At 35.5% G+C, this 22017-nt stretch overlaps 1 protein-coding gene across 1 annotated transcript; it reads right to left on the bottom strand.

The window, feature by feature from the left end:
• Window positions 1-1932: 1932 nt before the first annotated feature.
• SFSWAP (splicing factor, suppressor of white-apricot family) lies at window positions 1933-20394 on the bottom strand (the record flags this gene model as incomplete). The annotated part of the gene is made up of 11 exons (XM_009585875.1): window positions 1933-2123; window positions 3555-3788; window positions 6297-6474; window positions 9402-9495; window positions 9845-9976; window positions 10304-10541; window positions 13237-13372; window positions 14238-14353; window positions 14813-15038; window positions 19162-19249; window positions 20342-20394. Coding segments are annotated over 11 exons (1686 nt in total), but the record flags the coding sequence as incomplete, so codon positions are not given.
• Between the last annotated feature and the right edge of the window lie 1623 nt (window positions 20395-22017).

Raw genomic sequence — 22017 nt, 5'->3', positions numbered from 1 at the left:
CTATTCTCCTCTGTGGACGAAGTTAAGCAATTAGGAACTTAAATAGAAAATATAAAATGTAAATGAGAAAGTGACTCTTCAATACAGAACACAGCTTTGCTGCTAAAACCTGCAGATGGAGAGAAAAGTTTCAGGACAGCGCTACGATGCGTGAACAAATCAATACCTGAAGGATTTTCTTATACGATAAATTCAAATCCCTCACTTAGGCTTTTAAAATTGTAGTTATTTTATTGAAATCAGAAAGGGTTTATGGGATATATATTATTTCTTAGCTATTTTAAACAGCATTTTCTGTTTATTAGTAGGAAAAAAATCAAATGTGTGGCTTTGATCAATACAGGTTTTTAGAGTTTGGTTTCGTATTTCATTACCGAAGTTTCATTACTAAAGTCTTTTGGCCCAAGGTTCCTCTTTAACCTTGCCTATTCAAAAATTCTAAGTCTTATAAAACTGATTTCTAGAGGCTCTACCCAAAAAGATATTTTTATTATAACTACTCATCAACAGACTGACTAGTAATACTTCTGTTCGCTGCAGAAGATAATGCCAACTAGCTGATTAGCAGTTACTTCTGCATGATAAATCCTCTTTTTCCTCTTTGTGATAAATTCTAGTAATCCATCGTATGGCTATGAGAAATTAGCTTCTAATTTCCTTTGGAAACAATAGTCCAAACAGCCAAATGGCAAGGGAACTTATTAGCAATTTTATTGTGTTCCTAACACCTAATAATAAGTCACCATCGATATCCAGCTAACTCTTAGATTTGGCCTAAGAGTGCAATATTATGACAACCTACTCAAAACAGAGCTTCTGAAAGCCCTCAAACTGATATTATCCTAGTATTATCTATTGTGGTTGACTATCCAAAAAATGAAAATGGGCGCAAATGGACAAGAGAATTACAGGGCAGAAGAAAGATGGAAAGCAGTCTGCCTCTGCCACATGACCATTTCCTAGTAGTTTTCTAAAAAGAAGCAGAGGGTTTGAATTTCCAACACAACTACCAAAAATTGTTATTTGAAAGAAGTGCAGGAATACTAACACTCCAAACTGATTTGCTACAGAAAGATGCTTGCTTCTACTCTCCAAAATAAGAGATTCTGCTGAACAAACCCAATGGATTAGGTCATTTCATGATCAAGTAGGCACAGGCAGTGTGCCTGCTTCCAGTTCTCTGGAAGACAGCTAGCAGCCTAATTAGCCCCCTCAATTATTTCACTGTGAGTTTTTTGTTTTGACTCTTCATTGACTATGCCCAGTGAATAACATGCATACATATATGTTTGAATTTTGTGCCACTATCTGTAAATTTAGCTTTATTTTAAAAATATTATCCTTGTAATACTAATAACTATTATATAGCCTAGTTTTCTCCCACCTATGTATTTGTCTTCTTGATTAAGGATGTCCCAGCTAGAAACCAGTTCACTAACCATTCATCTCAGTTTCGTGCCAGTTAAATTAATAAAAATCAAACAACAAAACTCAGCAAACAGGTGCAAGGTAAATCTTAAAGCAAGCTCAGTTGCCCGTGAATCATTTCCGAACTTGAAGATGTCTACTCACATCAAAATACACATTAAATAAGTAAATATCACAACAGATATCCAAATACTCTTGAAAGGTAAGCATTCTAATTCATGGACCACTAGTACAGAGTTAAACTTGCAAGCTCATTTTCCTTTCTGTAACTGGCTAACTGACCTCTGAATTATGCATCGTATTTCTCTACCAGTTCTTTAATGACAGATGAGAAACATATGTAAGATAACTGAACAAGATTAACAGTGTCTAAAATACAAATTTCTCCCCATTTAGAAAAGCTTCTCTCTCTTCAGTCAACTTCATAACATACTGTCAGATTCACACTCTATAGGCAAGTTTTCTGCTAGCTTTATGGTAAAGAGAAATTTATTTCCTGCTTACCTCGTTATTGAAGGAATTCTCTTCAATTTTCTCAGTTTCTGCCTCTGCCAGAGGGTTTTTCAGGGTCTGCAAGAACAGTGCAGCTTTCCTTTTGCGCTCTGCTTGTAGCTGCTTTTCTTTTGATTCTTTGGAGGCCTGTGCAAGCTTCTCTCTTGCTGCAGCTGCTAATCTATCCTCTAGTTTCTGCTTTGCTAAGAAAGACAGTTAAGCATAGAGTGAGTCACGCTTGGGGAACTTAGGTTTCCTTGAAACAAACACACACACCCCAACACAAACAACCGAATAGCCCTTCCAACCATTTTCAAACCTAATACATAATAAGGACGTATCAGCTTGAAATTATGAAATTCCAAGCATCTTAATTCATAGATATATCATTTGCTTGATGAAAAGCAGTACAGGTGTAGTAAAAATTTCTATTTACAAAAGCTATCTAAAAAAGTAGCACTGTAAATTCAGAAGCTTCTTCTGGTACTTACTAAAGCGATGCAAACTCTCCATTTTTCTCTTTCCACAGATCTGATCTTTACATTTTCCAGCCCTATTTACATACATCTTAAAAAGGGCTGCTCCAGAAATTTTCAGAAACTGTTTCACCATTGTTACAACCGTTATTGTTACGTGATTACAGAAAGAGAATAAGCCCATTTATTTAACTATGCACCTAATGGATATTTTGTCTAATCTTTTTCATCTTACACTTCCACTTTTGTGTTCTGTGCATGTACAAGACAACTGGTTTTTTGTTCAATTGCACAGTTTTTCCAACACACAACTTTTTCCAAACATGTTTTACTTCATTTTTTTAATCATACAAAATATTTCATATTTGCTTTAGATATGTATCACCATAGCATACTTTGTGCTACTAAAGTTTGCAAAGGAACTGCTATTTAGGAGCAAAAAAAACATTCTGAAAATGAAAAATTAAATTCCTGTGGCATACTCATAGTTGTAAGAGAAATATTAAGTTTTCAAACTGGTAAACACTGACAGCATCTCCACTTTATTAAACACTCTCTGCTGTGAAACAGCCTTAGGGAGGAATGGGGGAAATTTGATCCCTTTAAAAGATCATTTCATTCAAATTCACACAGCATACCCTTCTGCCCTTACATACATAAACACAGTAACAAGAAAAACCCATTCAAAGACTTAACGGCATTGCATTATAAGAGTAATGAAACATCAGCAAGGTGGTATTAGTCTACATGGGAATGCTATATAACTGAAAAATAGCTTGAAGCATTTCATTGTTCTCTGAAGAAAATGAGAAACGGACATGCCTTTTTCTGGGCTCTGTTAATGCAATCTGGAAACCAGAAGTTTAGTGTTTTACTTGGAGGTTGTCATGGAAAAACAAAATAAAATTCAGAAAGATCATGCATTACAGCAAAGTACTCAACTCCAGTGTGTTACAAGTTTGATTTCAGCTGAGCAACCAATGAAGATTTTATTCTTAACAATAAGCAGGAAACTGTGGGAAAAGAATTCCAATTCCTGTTAACATGACATAGCAAAGATTCAAAATACCTAAAATGCCATACTTATTCACATGACAGTTTTGTAGTTTGCCTGAAGGACTCAATCTTTCATTTTGCTTTCAGTGTAACATGGGATACCTTGTTTAGCTTCTAACTCCTCCTGTGTAAGTTGAGGTTTTTTCTCTTCAGCAGCAGTACAAGGAGTGGTAACAGCTGGAGTATGGTTTGAAGCACTATTAGCATTCTCTTGGCCTTCCTTGCCCTCTTCTTCCTCCTCATCACTGTCATCATCTAATTTAACACGGTTTTTCTCCAAAGGAAGAAGGTCATTTTCTTTGGCCTTGATTGCAAAGCTTATTGGAGCAAATGATGCTGTGAATGAATGGTATTTTGCACATTTTTAGACTACAGTAGAAAGCAGGTTGAATTTCTTGACTTTATCCATTACTCATGCAGACTACACCACAAAAAAAAAGAAACTTGTATCATCCTTACATTATGCTAATTATTTTGGGGAAAAGGACAACACAACCTTTTTTCTTCCTTTTGTCTCAAAGTCTTTTTCTAATACTTCAGTAGCAGCAGGGAAAAAGAAAGGCAGGAATTACATTTCCTGAGATAAGATAAATAATTTCATATTCTGTCCCAAATAAATTTTAGTTTCAGTACTACTTCTTTTCCCAAATGAACAATCTACTTTTCCACTCTTCCAGGCTTAAGATGAAAATGCTCTGTGCTCAGGCTCCTATCTGACACACTACAGTATGATGTGGTCCCTTATGTTTCCTTCACCCTAAATCAATCGTTTGCACAACAATAGCATTTGGCAGACTCATAGAAGAGTATTTAAAGACTTATTACCATCTATATGAAAATTAATTACTTTGGGGAGTTAACAACATTTCATTTCAGGAGATACAAACACAAAAGCTAAGTACTTTTCCCCAAACGTCTTAGCTAGTCTTGCTGTAGTAAGATTGGTGGTCAACCATTCCTTTCAAGCAGCCCCTACTTGACACACAAGGACAGCACAACACACTCATGCCAGCACACTCAAAGGAAAACGAATGCCTGTAAAAAACATGGAATACCACAATAAAAAGGAAATTGTGGATCATTTCAAGCTATGTTGTATTAATGGATCTTCAAAAAATATTAAGCATAGCTAATATATAACTATATTTAAGTCTGAACTAATCCTTTTGCTTCACAGAATTTTCCTTGCAAGGTTTTTTTGAGAACCATTTTCTGAAAAAAATACAGAATTAATCTCTAAACCATTTATCCAAAATGCAACTTCTAAGAATAAAGAATGGAATTTCTCACACATCTCAAGCAAAGCAACCTAGTACCGTATGGTCTGCTGCAATATTTATCTTTCTCAGGATGCCTTTTGTGTATATATCCTGTAAGATTTCAATTAGGGAAATTTAAATACAATAATTAAATTACATACCAAGGTTTATAAAATATAAGCTTTGCATCTTGTAATTCTGGGGTAAGGAAATAGGCTCAGAAACAAAGAACTCAAGAATTCCAAGAGAAGAGATATTATAATAGTGATTTTCCAACTTTTTCATATGACAAAACAAATTCTAAAATGGGATTTTACTCCCTCAGAGGCAGAAGAAAAATCTAGTGCGAATGTTGTATCTGTATTGCAGCCAAGTACTGTATTTAGGTTACAAGAAAGTGGGATTTGTACCATATTAGAGGAAATGAAAGTAAGTTTATAGGAATACGGTTGTCATGAAATGACTCATTAGTTACATTCCATCATCTAAATTTGAGCAGATTATTAAAGCATGGGCTCCAATTTGCCATTTATTAATAACACAACAAGAAGAAATGGTATCATTTTCTGTTGTGTATTACGTTCTCTTAATAGGGCATCTTTGAAGACAGGGAAGATTGCCCCTTCCCTGGGGAAGCTACTCAACCTGCCCAGAGAAGAAACTGCGAAGTATCAACAGCCGGACAACCACGGCAAAGAGCTTGGAGCTTGCAGCCCGTGGAGGGAAAGAAATTGCAGTGAGGAGCAGGAAGACAGAAGAATTCCAAGGGACCACAGGGAGTAGATAAACTTATCAGCAATTAAGAAAGCCACTGAAGTGGCAGGAAGGCAGCACCCATCCATGGGAACACAGGTCAGGAGTGTTTTTTCTTGTTTAGTTTCTTTTTCAGTGGTTTTCAGTTCTAGTTAAAAGACTTAAGTTTCTAGTTTTTACTGAAAAGAAGAAATTTTAAGATATCTTTTCCCAATAGGCCAGGAAATCAGTTCCCAGGTATAAATAATCGCTTATCTGACTCAGGACACTAATAGCACGTTAGCTGACTTTGTTTGACTGGCTTCCAAGAGATCCTCCCATTTTGTCCCTCTGCTGCTATGACTGCAAGAGGAAAAACATTCCGTTTAGACATGAAAAGGGTCTTTTTTTCCAGCATGACTAATGTCCAACACAGGAAGACTGAACAACTGAGTAATAAGCCTAGCACGCTTCCTCCATATGTATGGTTTCAAATAAGACTACTGCTTTTACTCAGAAGGAATAACTTCTTTCTTGCACAGAGCTTCTAACTGTCACGTTTAAAATGACAAAAATAAGATTCTACTGGGGTCACTGATTAAAGCCTTCAAATTTTCACAAAGCTGAAATAAAACAATTTATTCTGTCAGACCATAAATACCTGATAGTCTGGTAAGAAAGAAATATGAAAGCACTAAATTTACTTATTTCAGTCCTTTTTTGAAGCTTCCAGTGAAAATATTTTCTTCATGATTAAAAAATTCTTTTCTGTACTTTCCCCCTGCCTCTCCCCCCATCTTTTTTTTTTTTTAAATACAAATATTTTCACGCCCAACAAACCATGGTAACATACCTTTCACCAATTTACCATCACTGACAGTTTTAGAAGGAGGAACATCCTTTTTAGTTCCTGGAACTCCCTTAGCACTTGGCTCAGATGCATCTTCAGGTGCATGTTCATCTGCAAATTGAGTCTCACTTGGTGTATCACCGACAGTATCTGCTGGAACATCTTCAGATGAAGATACTCCCTTTTCAAAAGAAACGTGCAAGCTTACTAACTGAGTAGTTCATGAAAGAATTAATGCAGTGTCTGTGGAGCTGCAATTTTGCCAGCCATTTCAAAAATCACATTATCAGCTAATCACACAACAGCTAATTTTACATCAATAAGCACTCATAACCAAAAGTCTGCTTCTTATAAATAATGCACTGCTTCATGTAAACCCTCAGGCTGCAAAACCTGCAGGCCTATAGTAAGAAAGTGTTGTTATTTTACAGCAAAGAAAATGTTCTTCAGCTGGTACACTTTTGCCAACAACTGTTTTAAAAATTACGTTTTTAAAATTAGACCCTAAAAGCATATACTTTTTCTCCAAAGTATATTTCTTTAGGTCTTGATCTCCAGGGTCCAGGACAAAATCCATTAAAGTTAATTCACAGCGACAGAATGAAAGCTTGACATTTTTTCCTAATGTACAATTGCATGATACCCTCCTTACAAAATCAAGTTTTACAGGGATCAACACAGGTTAACGTGTTTGATTTCTTCCAAGATTTTGCTGAAGAACATTGGGCCTATCAATGTTTTTTGCAGTATTAAATTGATACAGTACAGATGTGCTGAGATTTTCAAAAGAGTAAAGAACTACTGGTTCTACTATTACATGACTGAATCATTTAAGATGACCTCTAAATTCACAGTATAAAAATTCTAAGATGGATATTGTAGAACATTAGAAATATTTACATGGTGAGTCAGGCGATGACATTAAGTAATTTAACATTTAAATGAGCCTCTCTCAATAAATAGTTTGGTTGCTTTCCACTGGCTGCTGTTAAGTATACTTAATGTTGAAATAGCAGGTACTGAAGAGATCCTTTCATTGCTCCCTGCAGCCATTCCCTGACCAACAGAACTAATTTCTGAAAATCCTCGAAGGGGAAAAACACAAGGAAATCAAGGACTTCATCCTGTATTTACTGAAGCCAGTAGTACAATTTCTTATTAACTTTAATGGCCAAAAGGAGAACAATCAATTGCATTAGTTGCCTATACGTACATTACTAAAGCATAAAGATAATATTGAAATCATTATTCTAAAAAATTAAAGAGAATGGCATTATCTACAAAACCATGCAGTAGGAAAATATGCATTGCTACACATGATCTCAAGGGACTTAAACCAGTTTCCGCTTGCTTCTTCGCTGTACTCATTTGAACACTTAAAATTAAGCCTTTATTATTACACTTTGGTTAGTGTACAATTTCCCCCCAAAATAAATGTTAACAAGTCCTTATTAATTATGTAAGTATTAACTCAACCCACTGGTTTGCAAATAAGAAATTCTAGACTAACAGTGAGTATTGTGGTACAGGACAATTCTGCATATAATTTATCAACTGAATAAGATCATATTTACCACAGCTTATCTTTTAAAACAGTGTTTTCAAAACATTTTTCACTACTAAACCAAAATATTAGACACAAGTGTTTCAAACAGCAACTAGGAATTTCTTCATTTTCCACAAAGCGATTTTGAGGAGTTTACCCACAGGCCTACCTTATTCAGTTTAAGGCTCCCCAATCTAAGCCTTGAGATGACAAATGACATAGGGCCTAAAAAAAAAATAGCTCTTTCCCATGAAAAGTTAACATCAGATAATGTATTTCTGATACTATTTGCAATTTTTTTTCAGTAAAAGAATAATCTAATGACATTAGCTAACATGAGAAGAGTTAAAAACAAGGATGCCAAGTCTGGGTATCATCTTCTAATAACATGGACTAGAAGCAGCAAAGCAAGTAGCAAACCGATGTGAGATTTTGAAGCTCCAATACTGTTTCAGTCAATCATGACAGGACTCTTCTTTAACAAAACCTCCCTCAGAAAAAAGCGTGTCAGAAAAGTAGCCCAGCTACTGTGCTACTGTTCTACAAAGAACCAGGAGGCATAGGAGAAGGTATGGTTGTTAAAAAGCTATACCTAATCTTTCTGACAACAGAACACTAATCCCAATCCTACAAAGCCCTAAACCTTCACAAAGCATATATTCTCTTGTATAGAAAGCCAAAAGATTTTCAGGTTGCCATTTTATATTTGTGGTGGGTTGACCTTGGCTGGATGCCAGGTGCCACCAAGCTGCTCTATCACTCCCCTCCTCAGCGTGGCAGGGGGAGAAGGTAAGATGGAAATAAAAACAAACCAAAAAAGATAAAGGGTCAAGATAAAGGAAGTTTAATAAAGCAAAAGCAACGGCCGCGTGCGGAAGCAAAGGAAAATGAAAGATTTATTCTCTACTTCCCATCAGGCGATATCCAGCCACTTCCTGGGAAACAGGCTTCAGTATGTGTAGCGGTTGCTCCAGAAGACAAATGTCGTAAATAAGAATGCCCTCAACTCTCCTCCTTTCTCTTAGCTTTTATTGCTGAGCGGACGTCATATGGTATGCAATATCCTTTTGGTCGCTTTGGGTCAGCTGTCCCGGCTATGTCCCCTCCCAAGATCTTGCCCACCCCCAGCCTACTGGTGAGGGGGAATGTTGGAGAGACAACCTTGATGCTGTGGGAGCACTGCTCAGCAGTAGCCAAAACACTGGTGTGTTACCAACCTTTCTAGCTACCAATACAAAAAGCACAGCACTATGAGGGCTGCTTTGGGGAAAATTAACTCCATCTCAGCTAGACCCAACACAGTATTACAACCACACTGAGTGGCTGCTTATACTAAAAAGCAAGAACTAAATATCACACTACGTCACATATCCTTATTTAAATGCTATACAAAACTAAAAAGCAACAACAAAAAAAAAAGGCATTCACATCCTTTGCTGAACAATTTCTCCATAATGCAGTGTTCCATTTTTAAAACATCTCATGGTAACACAACAGATAAGCAAGTCCTTTTCTCACTTACACTGCATTTTTAATATACGTATATACAAACACACATGTACCTGACAGTTGTCACTGCTCTCTTTTTGAAGGAAGAACTGTTTTTTAAATTCATAATATGCATTATACTGGTGCCATGGCTGCAGGAACTCAAACCTGTTAAAAGAAAACTTAATATGTGAAAATGCACATGAACATAGTAAATACCAATAATCCTTTGCCATCTAATTTTGTCTAGCAAATGGAATGCTACTTGATGTTTGGAAGCACTGTAACCTATGCGTAAAGTTCCAGAGGATACACATTCAGAGCAAACTTTCTAGAGATGTTTTTGTTAGGCTGGTTGTTCTGAGGATTTGGTCAATAATGCTTTGGCATTACCTTTAAGTAGGTCCCTGAATTTCAATTAAAAAAACATGATAGTACTTCTCTTCTTGAGACCCGCACATCCTGGTAATATATTTGAAAATGAAAACCTCAACTTTTAAAATATGTTTTCTCTTACCTGAGATCATTCTTGGCACGCACACTGGTTTCAAATTTTATCCCATTCCTAGCAACATACTCAGCTAGCTTATCAATAACAGGTTGGATATCTGGGGGTGGAGGTATAATGGCAACCACTGGAGCAATTGTGCTGAAAACATCAAAAGTACATCATTTTTATTAACAGAACATAAATATCCTTCAGACTCTTGCTTCAAAAAAAAACATTACACAGAGGTTTGCTCTCTGGGTTCATTATGCCATTAAAATAACTTGATTTTCCATCACGCAAAAACTTCATAGTAGCTGAGTAACAATAACCACGTACAATATCAAAGACCAAAGTGGAGGTAATCAAAGCTGTATAAACAGGTGAATGTTACTAAGGAATGACCAATAATAGAACCCTTACTAAATACTTCATACTGAAGTGCAGGAAAGAGACCCCTCCAACAACATGCAAATCTATACGTGGTACCTTGTAGATGTTGTCGTAGAAGTCAACCCACTGCTGCTATCGGTTGTGTCTGGGGGAGGTGGAGGTGTAGTACCAGGGGGTGGGGGTACTGTTGCTACCCCTGTAGTGCTCGATACAGTCACCCCTGCAGGCAACGCATTGTAGTAGGTGGCAACATCTATTCCTGGAGGTGGAGGTGCGAGGCAATAGGTTCCATCAGGTAGCATATAGTAACTATAATACATGGCTGCCACAGTTGCTATAAAAAGACATATTAAAGAACAATGTTCTAATTAGAAGAAAAACACCCAATAAAAAAAACACTACTGCATCAGTACAAACACATTGAGAATCCAGATTCACACAACATACTAAGAAATGGTATCTAATTTCTTGTGTAAAAAAAAAAACAAAGGAAAAAAAAGAATGCTCATATTAACGCACTTAGGATGAATAAGAAATATGTAGATTAAGGGACAGAATCAGAACGCACTGAAGGTCAGCTGGAAGCCAAATAGGTATGAATAAAGTAGTGAACCAGAGAAGGCCTATTAAAAAATGACCTAATATGAAATCATTCTTCCTAATCTAATTCACCTCTGGCAGTTTAACTCAGTTAAAACTATGTATGCATTAAGAAAGAAATGCACATGTATTAAAAACTAATATCGAGAAATTAAACCACTAGTATCACTATATATATATATAAAACCACTATATCGTCATATATAGACACACACCTACTTACTGAAACCTCAAAAAGTAAACAGGTTTTGCAATTTAACACCAATACAATGAACAACCAATTTGAGCAAGTTTTCCACACTAAAGGCTTCTCCGATTCTAAATATTTATTTCTTGAGAATGCAAAGGCTTATGGCTTGCTTGCTTTCTTTATGGACAGTATTTTATAATGCTTTAATTAGCTTAACACTTTTGAATGGCAATTACTTCTTGTAAATCTAAAGATTTTCTGCAGAAAGACGTATAAACAAAGTATTCAGGTAAAATATTTCAAAGGATTTAGAGTAAGAGTTTACATTTCTGGAGGCAAAGTTTAATCAATGCATTAAATTATAATGAATTATCCTCTTAAAAGTTTCATAAGCATTCCTGTGTGGCAGTATTTACTTTCTTCAAAGACTATATTATCTATAAGGAGAGCAGAATAAAGATCTGTTAAGTTTTAAAGGCAGGAAGAGTAGTTGCAAACTTAACTTGTATTGCTACTAAATTATAATCTCCCAGTTTGCATCATTCAAGCCTGAAATGAAAGTAATCAGAAAACTGACGAGCATTATTCTACGGAGATATTTATTCTGATTTTAGTCTTTCTTGAAACAACCAGTAATTTTCAATTTCTCTGAAATCTTATTTCAATTCTATTAAGATTCTCTTTAGGTACAGTTTTAAATAAAAATTACTTCCATGCATATTCCTCTCCATATATTACATTCTGACAACATCTGTAATCCTTCGGTGGGTTCTGAACCTATAATGCATCTAAATCAACTCAGATCATTACGGTGATACTTATTCGCAACAACTTTACTAAAAAACCCAAGAACTCCATCACCACCACCACCTTGAAGTAACACTACTCATTACCTACAGGTTTATAATACCATGAAACCCTACTGTAGTGAAGGCTGCAATATAAATTTTCTTGTATCTCAGTAGTGTCAAATGGTAAATCCCATAAATGAAAGAGTAAGTTTCATTTCTATATTCAAGGAATCTCTTTCAGAATTCTGAAATTTGAAAAGAATTAGAGGCACATAAACCCAATTAAGTTTGACTTCACCTTTTTGAGTATCAGAATTTACAAAATTTGCAGGAGCTTTATACAAGGCCTGCATTAAGCAGCTTCAAAGATAATGGAAACCAGACACATCTAGAGAAGTTAAGATAATGTTGCCAAAAATTTCATAGTAAACTTGATTCTTAAAAGCGATTACAGACAGCACAGTATTTACATTTATCTGAAATGGCTCAAGAAAAATCTAAGATTAAAGATTTAACAATAATTTGGAGATAGGAGACAGTCTTGGTATTTCAAGATCAGGCACAGAAAAAGCAGTTGAACACACAACTTTCCACACTGCCGCTTATAATTTAAATCTATCACTGCTTTTGTTGTTCTTTTCAGAAAAAAATAAAATAGAATATCTACTCCTTTATTAAAGAATGCCCTCTGTAGCTATGGAACTTAAAAGTTAGTACTCCCTCTCAGACATTGTAATGAGAAATACAATTTAAAAGATCAATTCTTAACTTCAAATCTTGCATATTCCTGAATTTTATTTTCTACATATAACATTGCACCAGTGCACAGAATAAAAGGGAAAATAATGAAAAATTATGGAATTGACTGTGTAATAAAAGACTGATTTATTTACCATAAAACTACTTCCAACTTTAGAACAGAGTATTATACTAAAACCTGGTTTTATCATTTCGGTGGGATCCTTCAATTTACATGATTTTACCTTTGCAGATTTTTTTTAGTGTGAAACACTCCAGCAAAACTGTTCAAAGTAGATTTACCATCTGCATTTTGCTTAATATGCTAAGCTTTTTTTAATGGGAATCTCATTAATTACTTTATAGGACAGTTTTATATTCAACAGTGAAGGCATTCATTAGGCTTCATTAATAGAAACTGATGGAAGTTACCAAAAAACATTAAGGGTATTGTGCTAACCATACTCACACACTGGAGACTTGGCCTCCCGCCTGCCCACCCCCTCCACCCCATTTCTGTTATTCCCAAGCAGCTAACAATTCGACAGATACTCAGTGGAAGAATGCACCTTCAAATGTTCAGGAGGTTGAAAAAGAATAAATATCAGTTACAAATGATCAAGTATGAAGCTAACGTATTTTCTTCCCACCAGCATCCACATACAATTCATCAAGACACACCACCAGCTGCCTAATCACAATGCACTTACAATCAGAAGAATATTCTGCTTGTGATGTCTGTACAGCTGCCCCATCTGTTGACTGTGGTGTAGATGAGTTATTATCCGATTGCGCTTTGCGCACCAGTGCTGCAAGTGGATGATCAGGGTCTACTACCTTCAAAGGCTGAAAAAAATTTGAGAATAGAAAAAAAAGATTAAAATTTCAAGTACGCATTTAAAGCATGATAGCATCAACCTAATCTGGAAAGCAAATTTATCTAAGTTAATGGACATCAATAACATTGTCCAAACATTGAAGTTACTGTTTTTGTAGCTCTCACATCAGAATCAACTTCTTCTTTGAAAATTAGTGGAAAACAAAACAAAACAAAAAAATACTTTAATGTGAACAGAAATCCATATAAAAAAAAAAGCGGATATTACTCTTACTCGTTTACTGCCAAGTCTGGGATAAGACACAGACTTGTCTAAATATCAGGCAGCACCAGTGCCGTTCCTCTGAAAGCCTCAAATGTGTACAACCATCTGTCATTCCCACTATTCCATCACTGATCAAACTCAAAAAATAAAAATAACTAACACATCCAGCAAAATTTATATTTAGTGAGTAGCACATTCTGCTGAAATATTATTCGCTGAAACTATTACTTCATGTCAACATTTTATCTACTAAAATCTAAAACCAAAACGTTCTCTCTCAGCTTTTATACAGAAAGCATTAAATATCTTAATCTTTTCAGCTTCAACACAGGTTCTGTGGGATAAATCCTTAAGTGATGCCCTCAATACCAGAGGACATAAAAATAGAAATATAATTCCTCACAAATGAAAAAATAACAATTTATGTACTAGAAAAAAGGTAACTTGAAAGTTTACCAAAACAGACTTAAATGATTAAGACACAGTCTGGGGAAATTAAAAAAAAAAATCTTTGCTAACGGAAGATCCTAACACCTGCATATTAGAATTTTTGCGCCCATGAATCAGATGTTTTACAAGGTAGAAAGTAATTTAATAAAGTCAAGTACCTTCATGAGCTCTTCAAGCCTACTGCATTTTTTAGATGCAAAGAGACTCGGATGCAGATAATTTCCATCATCATCGTCGTCGTCATCGTCTTCTTCCTCAGATTTGACTCTCGAGTCTAAATAAAAGCAATGTCTGAATTTTATTTGGGTTTGCTATGGATTTGTATTGGGAGAGAAAGATGGTACAAGACAAGCATGCGTTCTTAAGAAACAACTCTTTTCATAAATCTGCTTATTCACAAAAACATAGATACAAGAACATATTGCTAGCCATCAATAAAACTAAAATGTAAGTGCACAGACCAACTTTCTGTTGGGACCAGAGCTATACAAGTGTTTCTAAAAGCTTCAAGACCATAGCAGCTCTTGTATCTGAAAGTTTCCCAAAACAATCTTTTCTTTTAAAAATCTCCAATTTAAGCAAAATTTTGAATCACCACATCAGTCTCAGCTGCAGGATAACAGCATCACCATTGCAACGCACCAAAAAGATGTGGCTGTTCTACCAAAAAAGACTGGTGGATGTTTCAATGATTCACATCCTGAAGCTACCCATTTGACAAGCAACAACTTACGTTTTTTCTCGTCTGCTTTATTTTCAGAAGGAGCAGCGTATCGTCCCTCTTTCATTGCCTTCTGAATGAATTTGTAGTAGGGATTGAGGTAGTGATCAAATCGCAAGAAGTCAAACTGGGAGTTGCGTGCTTGCTTGGCTTTTAGCATAATCTCAAACTGTGCTCCCTGCTTGCAGACAAAGTTTGCAGTTCGTTCTATAATCGCATGCATTTTTGCTGTTGGTGGCTGCGGGAGTAAAATAACATATATTTGTATTTTCATAAGCAGCTTGTAAAGTTTGTTAGAACTCCAAAGGGAATTAGAAAGAGCAGTAGTCCCCTGCCCCTCTTCCCAGCTTTCTCTAGCAATTCAGTTTCATAATCACTTTCAACTAGTGAAAGCATATCAGCACTGAAAAAAAACAACAGTCCCAGTCTTCCCTAGCTGCTCATTCATATCCTTTTGCAAGATCCTCTCCTCTTACCAGCAAAACTATTTTTGCCACTGCACACCAAACTGAAGAGGGGAACAAATCCTGGTTGAGTTTGATGCAGCAAAAAAATTCTTTTAAGCCCCCTTCTGCTGGCACAAGATGGGAGACAGATGTGTTTGTTGACACAGCAGTGCCAACTTAAAGTGGCCCTACCTTACAATACCTCAAGGTGCTCTGAAGACTCAACATGTATGGTCTTCTTCCCAACAGCTGTCCTTGTGATAACTCTGTTATCTGATAACAGATAACTCTATTATCACTGAATGTGCAAATATTGTTCCCTAACTAGAAAAGCTTGTTACTACGCATTTGCTTGGAAGGAACACGTTGCATCTTAAGACCAACATAAGAATTGCAATTCCTATGTGCTGTCATATTCCCATAAAGAGTCATTGAACACTTTAGCAATAAAAGAAAAAAAGAAAATTAATGAAGTTAAGCAGCACCCATGCATTTCCACTTCTGAAATTCCACCTAAAGAGCACTGCCATATCAAACACAAGAACTGAGAAGAACAAGAATATAGTTAAAGAATGAATGAACTTCACCTTTCACTGTCTTTGATTTCATACTCAGATAGCTCTGTTTTGTCTTGTGCTCAACACACTGTAGAAACACATACTGTGTGTGCCCATAAAGATTGAAGTGTCACATTAATGATTCGTTTTAGCTTTGCATTTTTATTGGTCCAGATACAGAAGTATGTTGCAAACCTCAGAAAATCTTTTTCAGAAGATTGGAAGCACACGAGACAGTGCTGCTCTATTCAGGGGGAAAAAAGTCTGAATGCGATCAAACAGCACATTTTTAGAAACTATTTTCAGCCGATTAGGTCTTTTACTAGAACAACATGTTCAACATGGAAAATAATTAGTTGTTCAAGTTTTACTTGTCCCTCTAAAACATTAGCAAAGATTATTTTAATTAGAGGCCATGAAGTTCTCAACAAACGGATAACATTTTGCACATAGCCAGTTTCACTATTTAGTCATACATCAAATTTCTCTATTTCTGCGGTTCTTATGCAGAAATACAAAATACACTTAAAGCCGAGAGATTCATAAAAAAAGCTGCAAATCAGCAAGGAAGCTCAAAAAAGATTGTATCTGAAATTACTATCTGGTCTTGAATTTGAAACTGATACGCTATAAGCTCTGGAAAATAGGCACTATGAATATTAATATGCTTTTAATTGACTTCTAAGACTACTAACACCACTGATCCAGAAAACTTTAGAAACTTTACAAAGTGAAAAACATTAAATGGCATACAGAGATGCAGATATCATAGACATATTCTAGTTTGCTATTACATTTAATAAAAACACTAAACATTTAAACTGAAACGAACTGTTAAAACTTCTGGAAGTAAGAGTACTTGCCAGAGCAGAGAAAAAACCCTTCTGAAAAATACTCCAATGACCTAAGTGCTATCATCTAGTCAGATATTTTGTTCCAATCTTTAGTTAGTATTGTAATTAAAAGTTTTTCATGAGTGAGTCTCCCTTACTGCAAGTTAAGCAACTATCCTCCAGTCATCAGTAAGCCTGAAAAGTCTATGTTGCCTCTCGATATTCTCATCTGGAAAAAACAAAGCAATTTTCAATCTCTCCTCGTAAGTTTAACTGATAATATCCTCTTATGGCCCACTTCCATAGCATATGCACACTTCTTAAAATGCAATGGTCAAGAACAGTCATCTTTGCCCATAACCCTGGCATCAACAGTTTTAAGCAGTGCAAGACCTCCTGCATCCTCGACACAACTCTTCTATTTTAAGTTCCAGAATGACATTACTGCTGCAGTTGAAGTTGCCATATGCTGAACATTCAACAGCTCACTACAGCCTCTGGGCCTTTTTTTGCAGTAGTGCTGCCTAACTACTCAGTCTTCATTTGACAATGGCACTTTGGATTGTTTTGTATTATAGAAACTATTTTGTGTCTGTCTTTATTGAACTGCACTTTGCAGACTGTGAACAAAGTCTCCAAGCTAGCAAGCTGATTCTCAAATTCTATCTTATTTGCAAGCACTACAGTTTCCTCCCCAAAATGATTCAAAGTCTACAAGTGTCCTCCCCCCTCCATGATCACCACCAAGTGCCATGTCTTTTAACTTGAATGTTAATTAGCAGTAAATTCAGGAGAGACCTAGAACACTACTCTGTCATTTCCACAAATCAGCCATGTATCTGTAGACCTTTTCCAATCACTTGTGGATCGACATAATGGCAATGGAATTTATGATGTACTTCTCTCTCTCTCCCTCCTTTTTTTAAATGGAACAGGGTAGAGTGAGAAGTATTTTTTAAACATGCCTGTAAAACTCCACCAATAATTTACCAGACTTCTATCCTTCACAGTAATTGAATTAAAAAATACAGAATAAATACATTCAATGGTAAAACTGAATGACTTGACTAGAACAACAACAAATCAAGGCTTACAAAAAAAAATTCTCACAATTCCCAATCCAAGGTCAAGTATACATTGTTTACAGAGCTGCTGTCTAGACATTTTGGTTTGTTTGGTTTTTTTAAATCAGAAACAAGTATGAGCACATTTGCTTTCTGTTCATTTGAATATACTAGAGTTCAATAGCCGACTGAGAAATTATTTCAGTAAGCCCCACACTGCATTCTGCAACTTACACGTAAAATATATCTTAAGTTTCAGAACAAAATTCAAGCAAAGCAGCTATCTGAAACAGCAAACATTCTTTCATCAGCAGTTACTTTGTGGAAACAGCATCCAAATGCTAAATAAGCAGCTTCTCACTGAGAACTCAACATTCTTATTCTAAGACTAAAGTATAACTCATAATTTAAAGGCAATAACATATAAAAATTTTTCCTGAACTCAGAAGTACGTTTGTAAGCACTTCACCAACAAAATGTATTATAAGATTGTAAAGAAAAGTAGAAAAAGTAAAATTAGAACAAGTAAAGTTGCACATTAGATTTGTTAAATAGCTCTTATTTCATACAAAAAACAGAACAGGACAAAAATTTTCAATTAAAAGCTAATGGAGTAGAAAAACACTCTTACAACAAATATCCTATGTTCACTATTAGTTATTCTAACAGAGTGCTTTGAATCTTTACTGGCCAAGATTATCAACTTGAGAAGGCAGCCCAAATATAAATTAACACTTTCATGACCACAGGATAGGAGAAAGAATATTATCTGGCTTCCCAGTATCTTTTATTAAACTTGAAATAAATTGAAAATCCTCATGATTACAAGAGTACTCAAGCAGGCAACTGTTCAGCTCTCTTCAGGAAAAAACACAAGTTGCAATTAAGTTTACAGTTTAGTTTTTATGTAGCAAATTTGGTAACATCACAGGAAGGAAAGAGCTTCTATATGCTAATACTTTCAAGTTATTTCAGAATTTGCTAGAAATAAACTATTGCTTTTCTCTTTGAATAGGCTAGTCTTAAACACAGCCTTTATATTTGATCACTTCCTACCCCCTTCAGATTGGGACTCAATTAAAAAGAATCCAGAAAAAAATCTTGAACAGAAGCAATCTTTTGGTTTAATGGTCCTTTACATTGGGAATGTCAACCTTGACATCTCAGTAAGTATCCATTTCAAGAACTGCCTTTTTTCTGCATTATCTAAAATAGTATCACAAGCGATACTAAATGCACTTAGCATAAGCACTGCAATAATTTCAGTGTGAAAAAGAAGATTCAAGAGAGTTGATAGCAACTCAAGAATTCAAGAAAGAACATTTGAAATTAAGCTACTATTTTAGAATCATTTAAGATGTACCACACTGAAGTTAATGGAAAAAAAAACACAACAGTAAAGCACCATAAACTCCTCGAAAATTGACAGAAGCGTAGGTTGTGTTAAATGTACACACATACCAGTTCCACGTCAGAAGGTACATTCAGTCCCGGAGGGGCAACAAAAGGTTCTTCATTTTCTTCTACATTTTCTGTCTGAGCTGTTTCTACAAGAAATGACAGAATAAAATACCATAGGACAAAACATGCCAAAGTACTCACATGTTAACAAAAAATTATTAAAATAAAGTATATCTAAACGCACGTGCAGTCAAGGAATTTATCAAATGAAACTATAACCAGCATTTGCACTGAAGACATTTAAATACGGTTCCTCTCCCTGGTGTTACATGTAGTTTATTTAAGATTGCATAAATTATGTCTTAATAGAGGTATTAGGAAGAATAAAACCCTATAAACCTTAGCCCTGACTACAGTGCTGAAGACAAACAAGTGTCAAATCAAATAGAAAACATTATTTTTCGTGAATATTACTTTTTGTTTTTACAAGAAAACCCATGCAAAATTAAGGGGGACCATTTTCACTGCACTGGGTGAATCCTTTCCTGACAATGATTAAAATATTACAGATATCAGATACCTCTAAAGCTGTTAAGACCCATACATCTGGTCTATCTGAATTCAGTTCCCTGTTAATCAACCATTTCAGCCTATCCAAACAAATCTAAGTACTTTCATCAGCTTCCTAACCCTAATGAAAGTTGTTCAGGAATGCAATAGGGAGGCTAAAATCCACTTTCATCACCCACAGAGATAAACCAGTAGTTGCCTTAATAATTGATTAAAATAAATGTTGCCATTCATCTGTGAGTTCAGCCTAAAGTTGGTATGGTTCCTTTTATATCAAGTTTAAAATATCTAAATATTTAACAGATTTATCACTGAACTACTCATCTAAAAGTTATTCTTCTATAAAGGCCAATTTGTATTACATTCTGTTATTTGGTATACCAGAAACGTTCCTCTGAAAATATCTTGCTTTACAAATTTTTATAGTAATTGAAGTGGAAAGTTTACTTTTTAAAGCAACTTTTAGTATTATCTATTCTACCAGCTTTAAGAGAAAATGTATTTATATTCCAGTTTCATCCTAACAAATAGATAGCACAAACTGCATGAAAACCTTACTACGGGAACTATGGACGCAGACAGCAGATCAGCCTCATTGTGCATGAGATGTCACAGCAATTACTGCATACAAGCTCTTACCCATGCAAGAGAGAGAGTTAACTTTTTTGTTGCCTGCCTGGTGGGTTGTTTTTTTTTTTTTTTAAATGAACTCAAATAGTTTAACTCCACAAAGGCACACAGAAATTTTAGCACAAAGGAAAGGAGGAAGAAGCACCAGACAAAGCAGAATAGGACTGTTTCTTTTGGCAGCAGCTCCAGCTAACACCTGAAGTGTTCACAGAACTACAGCCTGTAATTCACATTACTGTTATCTGCATCTTCCAATACCGTATTTTACTCTACTACAATTTATAAAAAATGAATGTTAGGAATTAACAGTCCTGTATTATTGGAAATTGTTACTATATAGCAATCTATTAAAAGTCTGTACAGTTCAACTACAGCAAAACATAATACTGATGTTTCTATCTCACTTTTGCCCCAGGCACTTTTTCCCCAGGTACTATCAAGTGTTACTAGAAAATGCCCCTTTGTTATCCATCATTACTAAAAATTTTCTAGAAGATAAAGAGTTTGGTAAGAAAGCTCACAACTGAGACAATGTTCCAACGACCTGCTATGAGGTTCTTTACTTCTCGTCAGCAGCACTGAGAATTCTCACATTACACCACAAGATTTTGTAATAGCTTAGCATGACACTTCCATGCTGCATCAAATATTAACCAACTAAGTATTAACTTGTTGGAAGACTGGGTAGCTATATCTCTCTTTGCCAATGACTAAGTCGTCATATTTTAGCATTATTCCTAAAAATATGACTTCATTAAGGCTGAAATATATTATTCTAGGTATCTCATCATTCTAGGAAAGAAAAATAACGTGGAGCAACCCAGACACAACTTGAACTCACAACAGCTCTCTTAGCAAGTGAAACTGGTATTTTTATTTATTCCTTATTCACTTGATCAAAGGTAGATTCTGTAACACTATGGCACGTTTTCACGCAGTTTTCCAAAGGCCTCCTTACAACACAGACACCCTATAACGTTCAGCAGATTCCCTTTCTAGTGACCAATAGAAAGGGGGCATTCACCTTTTTAATCTCTACGCAGTAGAGAAAGACGGGGGAGTCAAACTACAAACATGTTCTTCTCTATCATCCCCAATTTTTCAGTAGGCATACCCCTATAGATACAGAGATCCACACAACATGAAAAACACCCCTACGACAAGAAATACTCAAAAACAGTATGTAAAGAGAACTTAGAAACTATTTGGTTATGGAATCTACCAGAAAAATGGGAATAAAACAAATGAATTAAACCCCAGAAAAGACAATGCAATTCAGCATCAGTACTGAAGAGTACAGGAGAAACGCTTGGTAGAATGCAAGCAGCATGGACACTGCCCTAACACAACCTTCACACACAGCAGCAAAAAACACCAAAAAAGCTTTAGCACCTAAAACGATCCTGCATTGTGGCATACAACTGGGTAAAAAAAGCACATCTCATACCACGGTAACCCACCAATATGTAGTTAGACAACCCAATTGTTAATTAAACAATCCTAACTTTACTAAGATATACTTCAGTAACACTTGAAAGCTTCCTTAAGACTTCATGTTAAAAATGCAAAGTTATCGTAATTAAAGATGGGAACATGAGAACCTGAATTCTGCATTTTTTAAGATCATGGAGAGGGGCACACTACACTGAAGACAGACTTGTTTATAATTATTAAGATGACAAAATCTAAACTTAGAAAATATATATTCTTAATATA

The sequence above is a fragment of the Fulmarus glacialis genome, unplaced genomic scaffold, assembly GCF_000690835.1.
Source record: "Fulmarus glacialis isolate BGI_N327 unplaced genomic scaffold, ASM69083v1 scaffold6549, whole genome shotgun sequence".
NCBI lineage: Eukaryota > Metazoa > Chordata > Aves > Procellariiformes > Procellariidae > Fulmarus > Fulmarus glacialis.
This window is presented reverse-complemented; position numbering and strand designations above follow the sequence as displayed.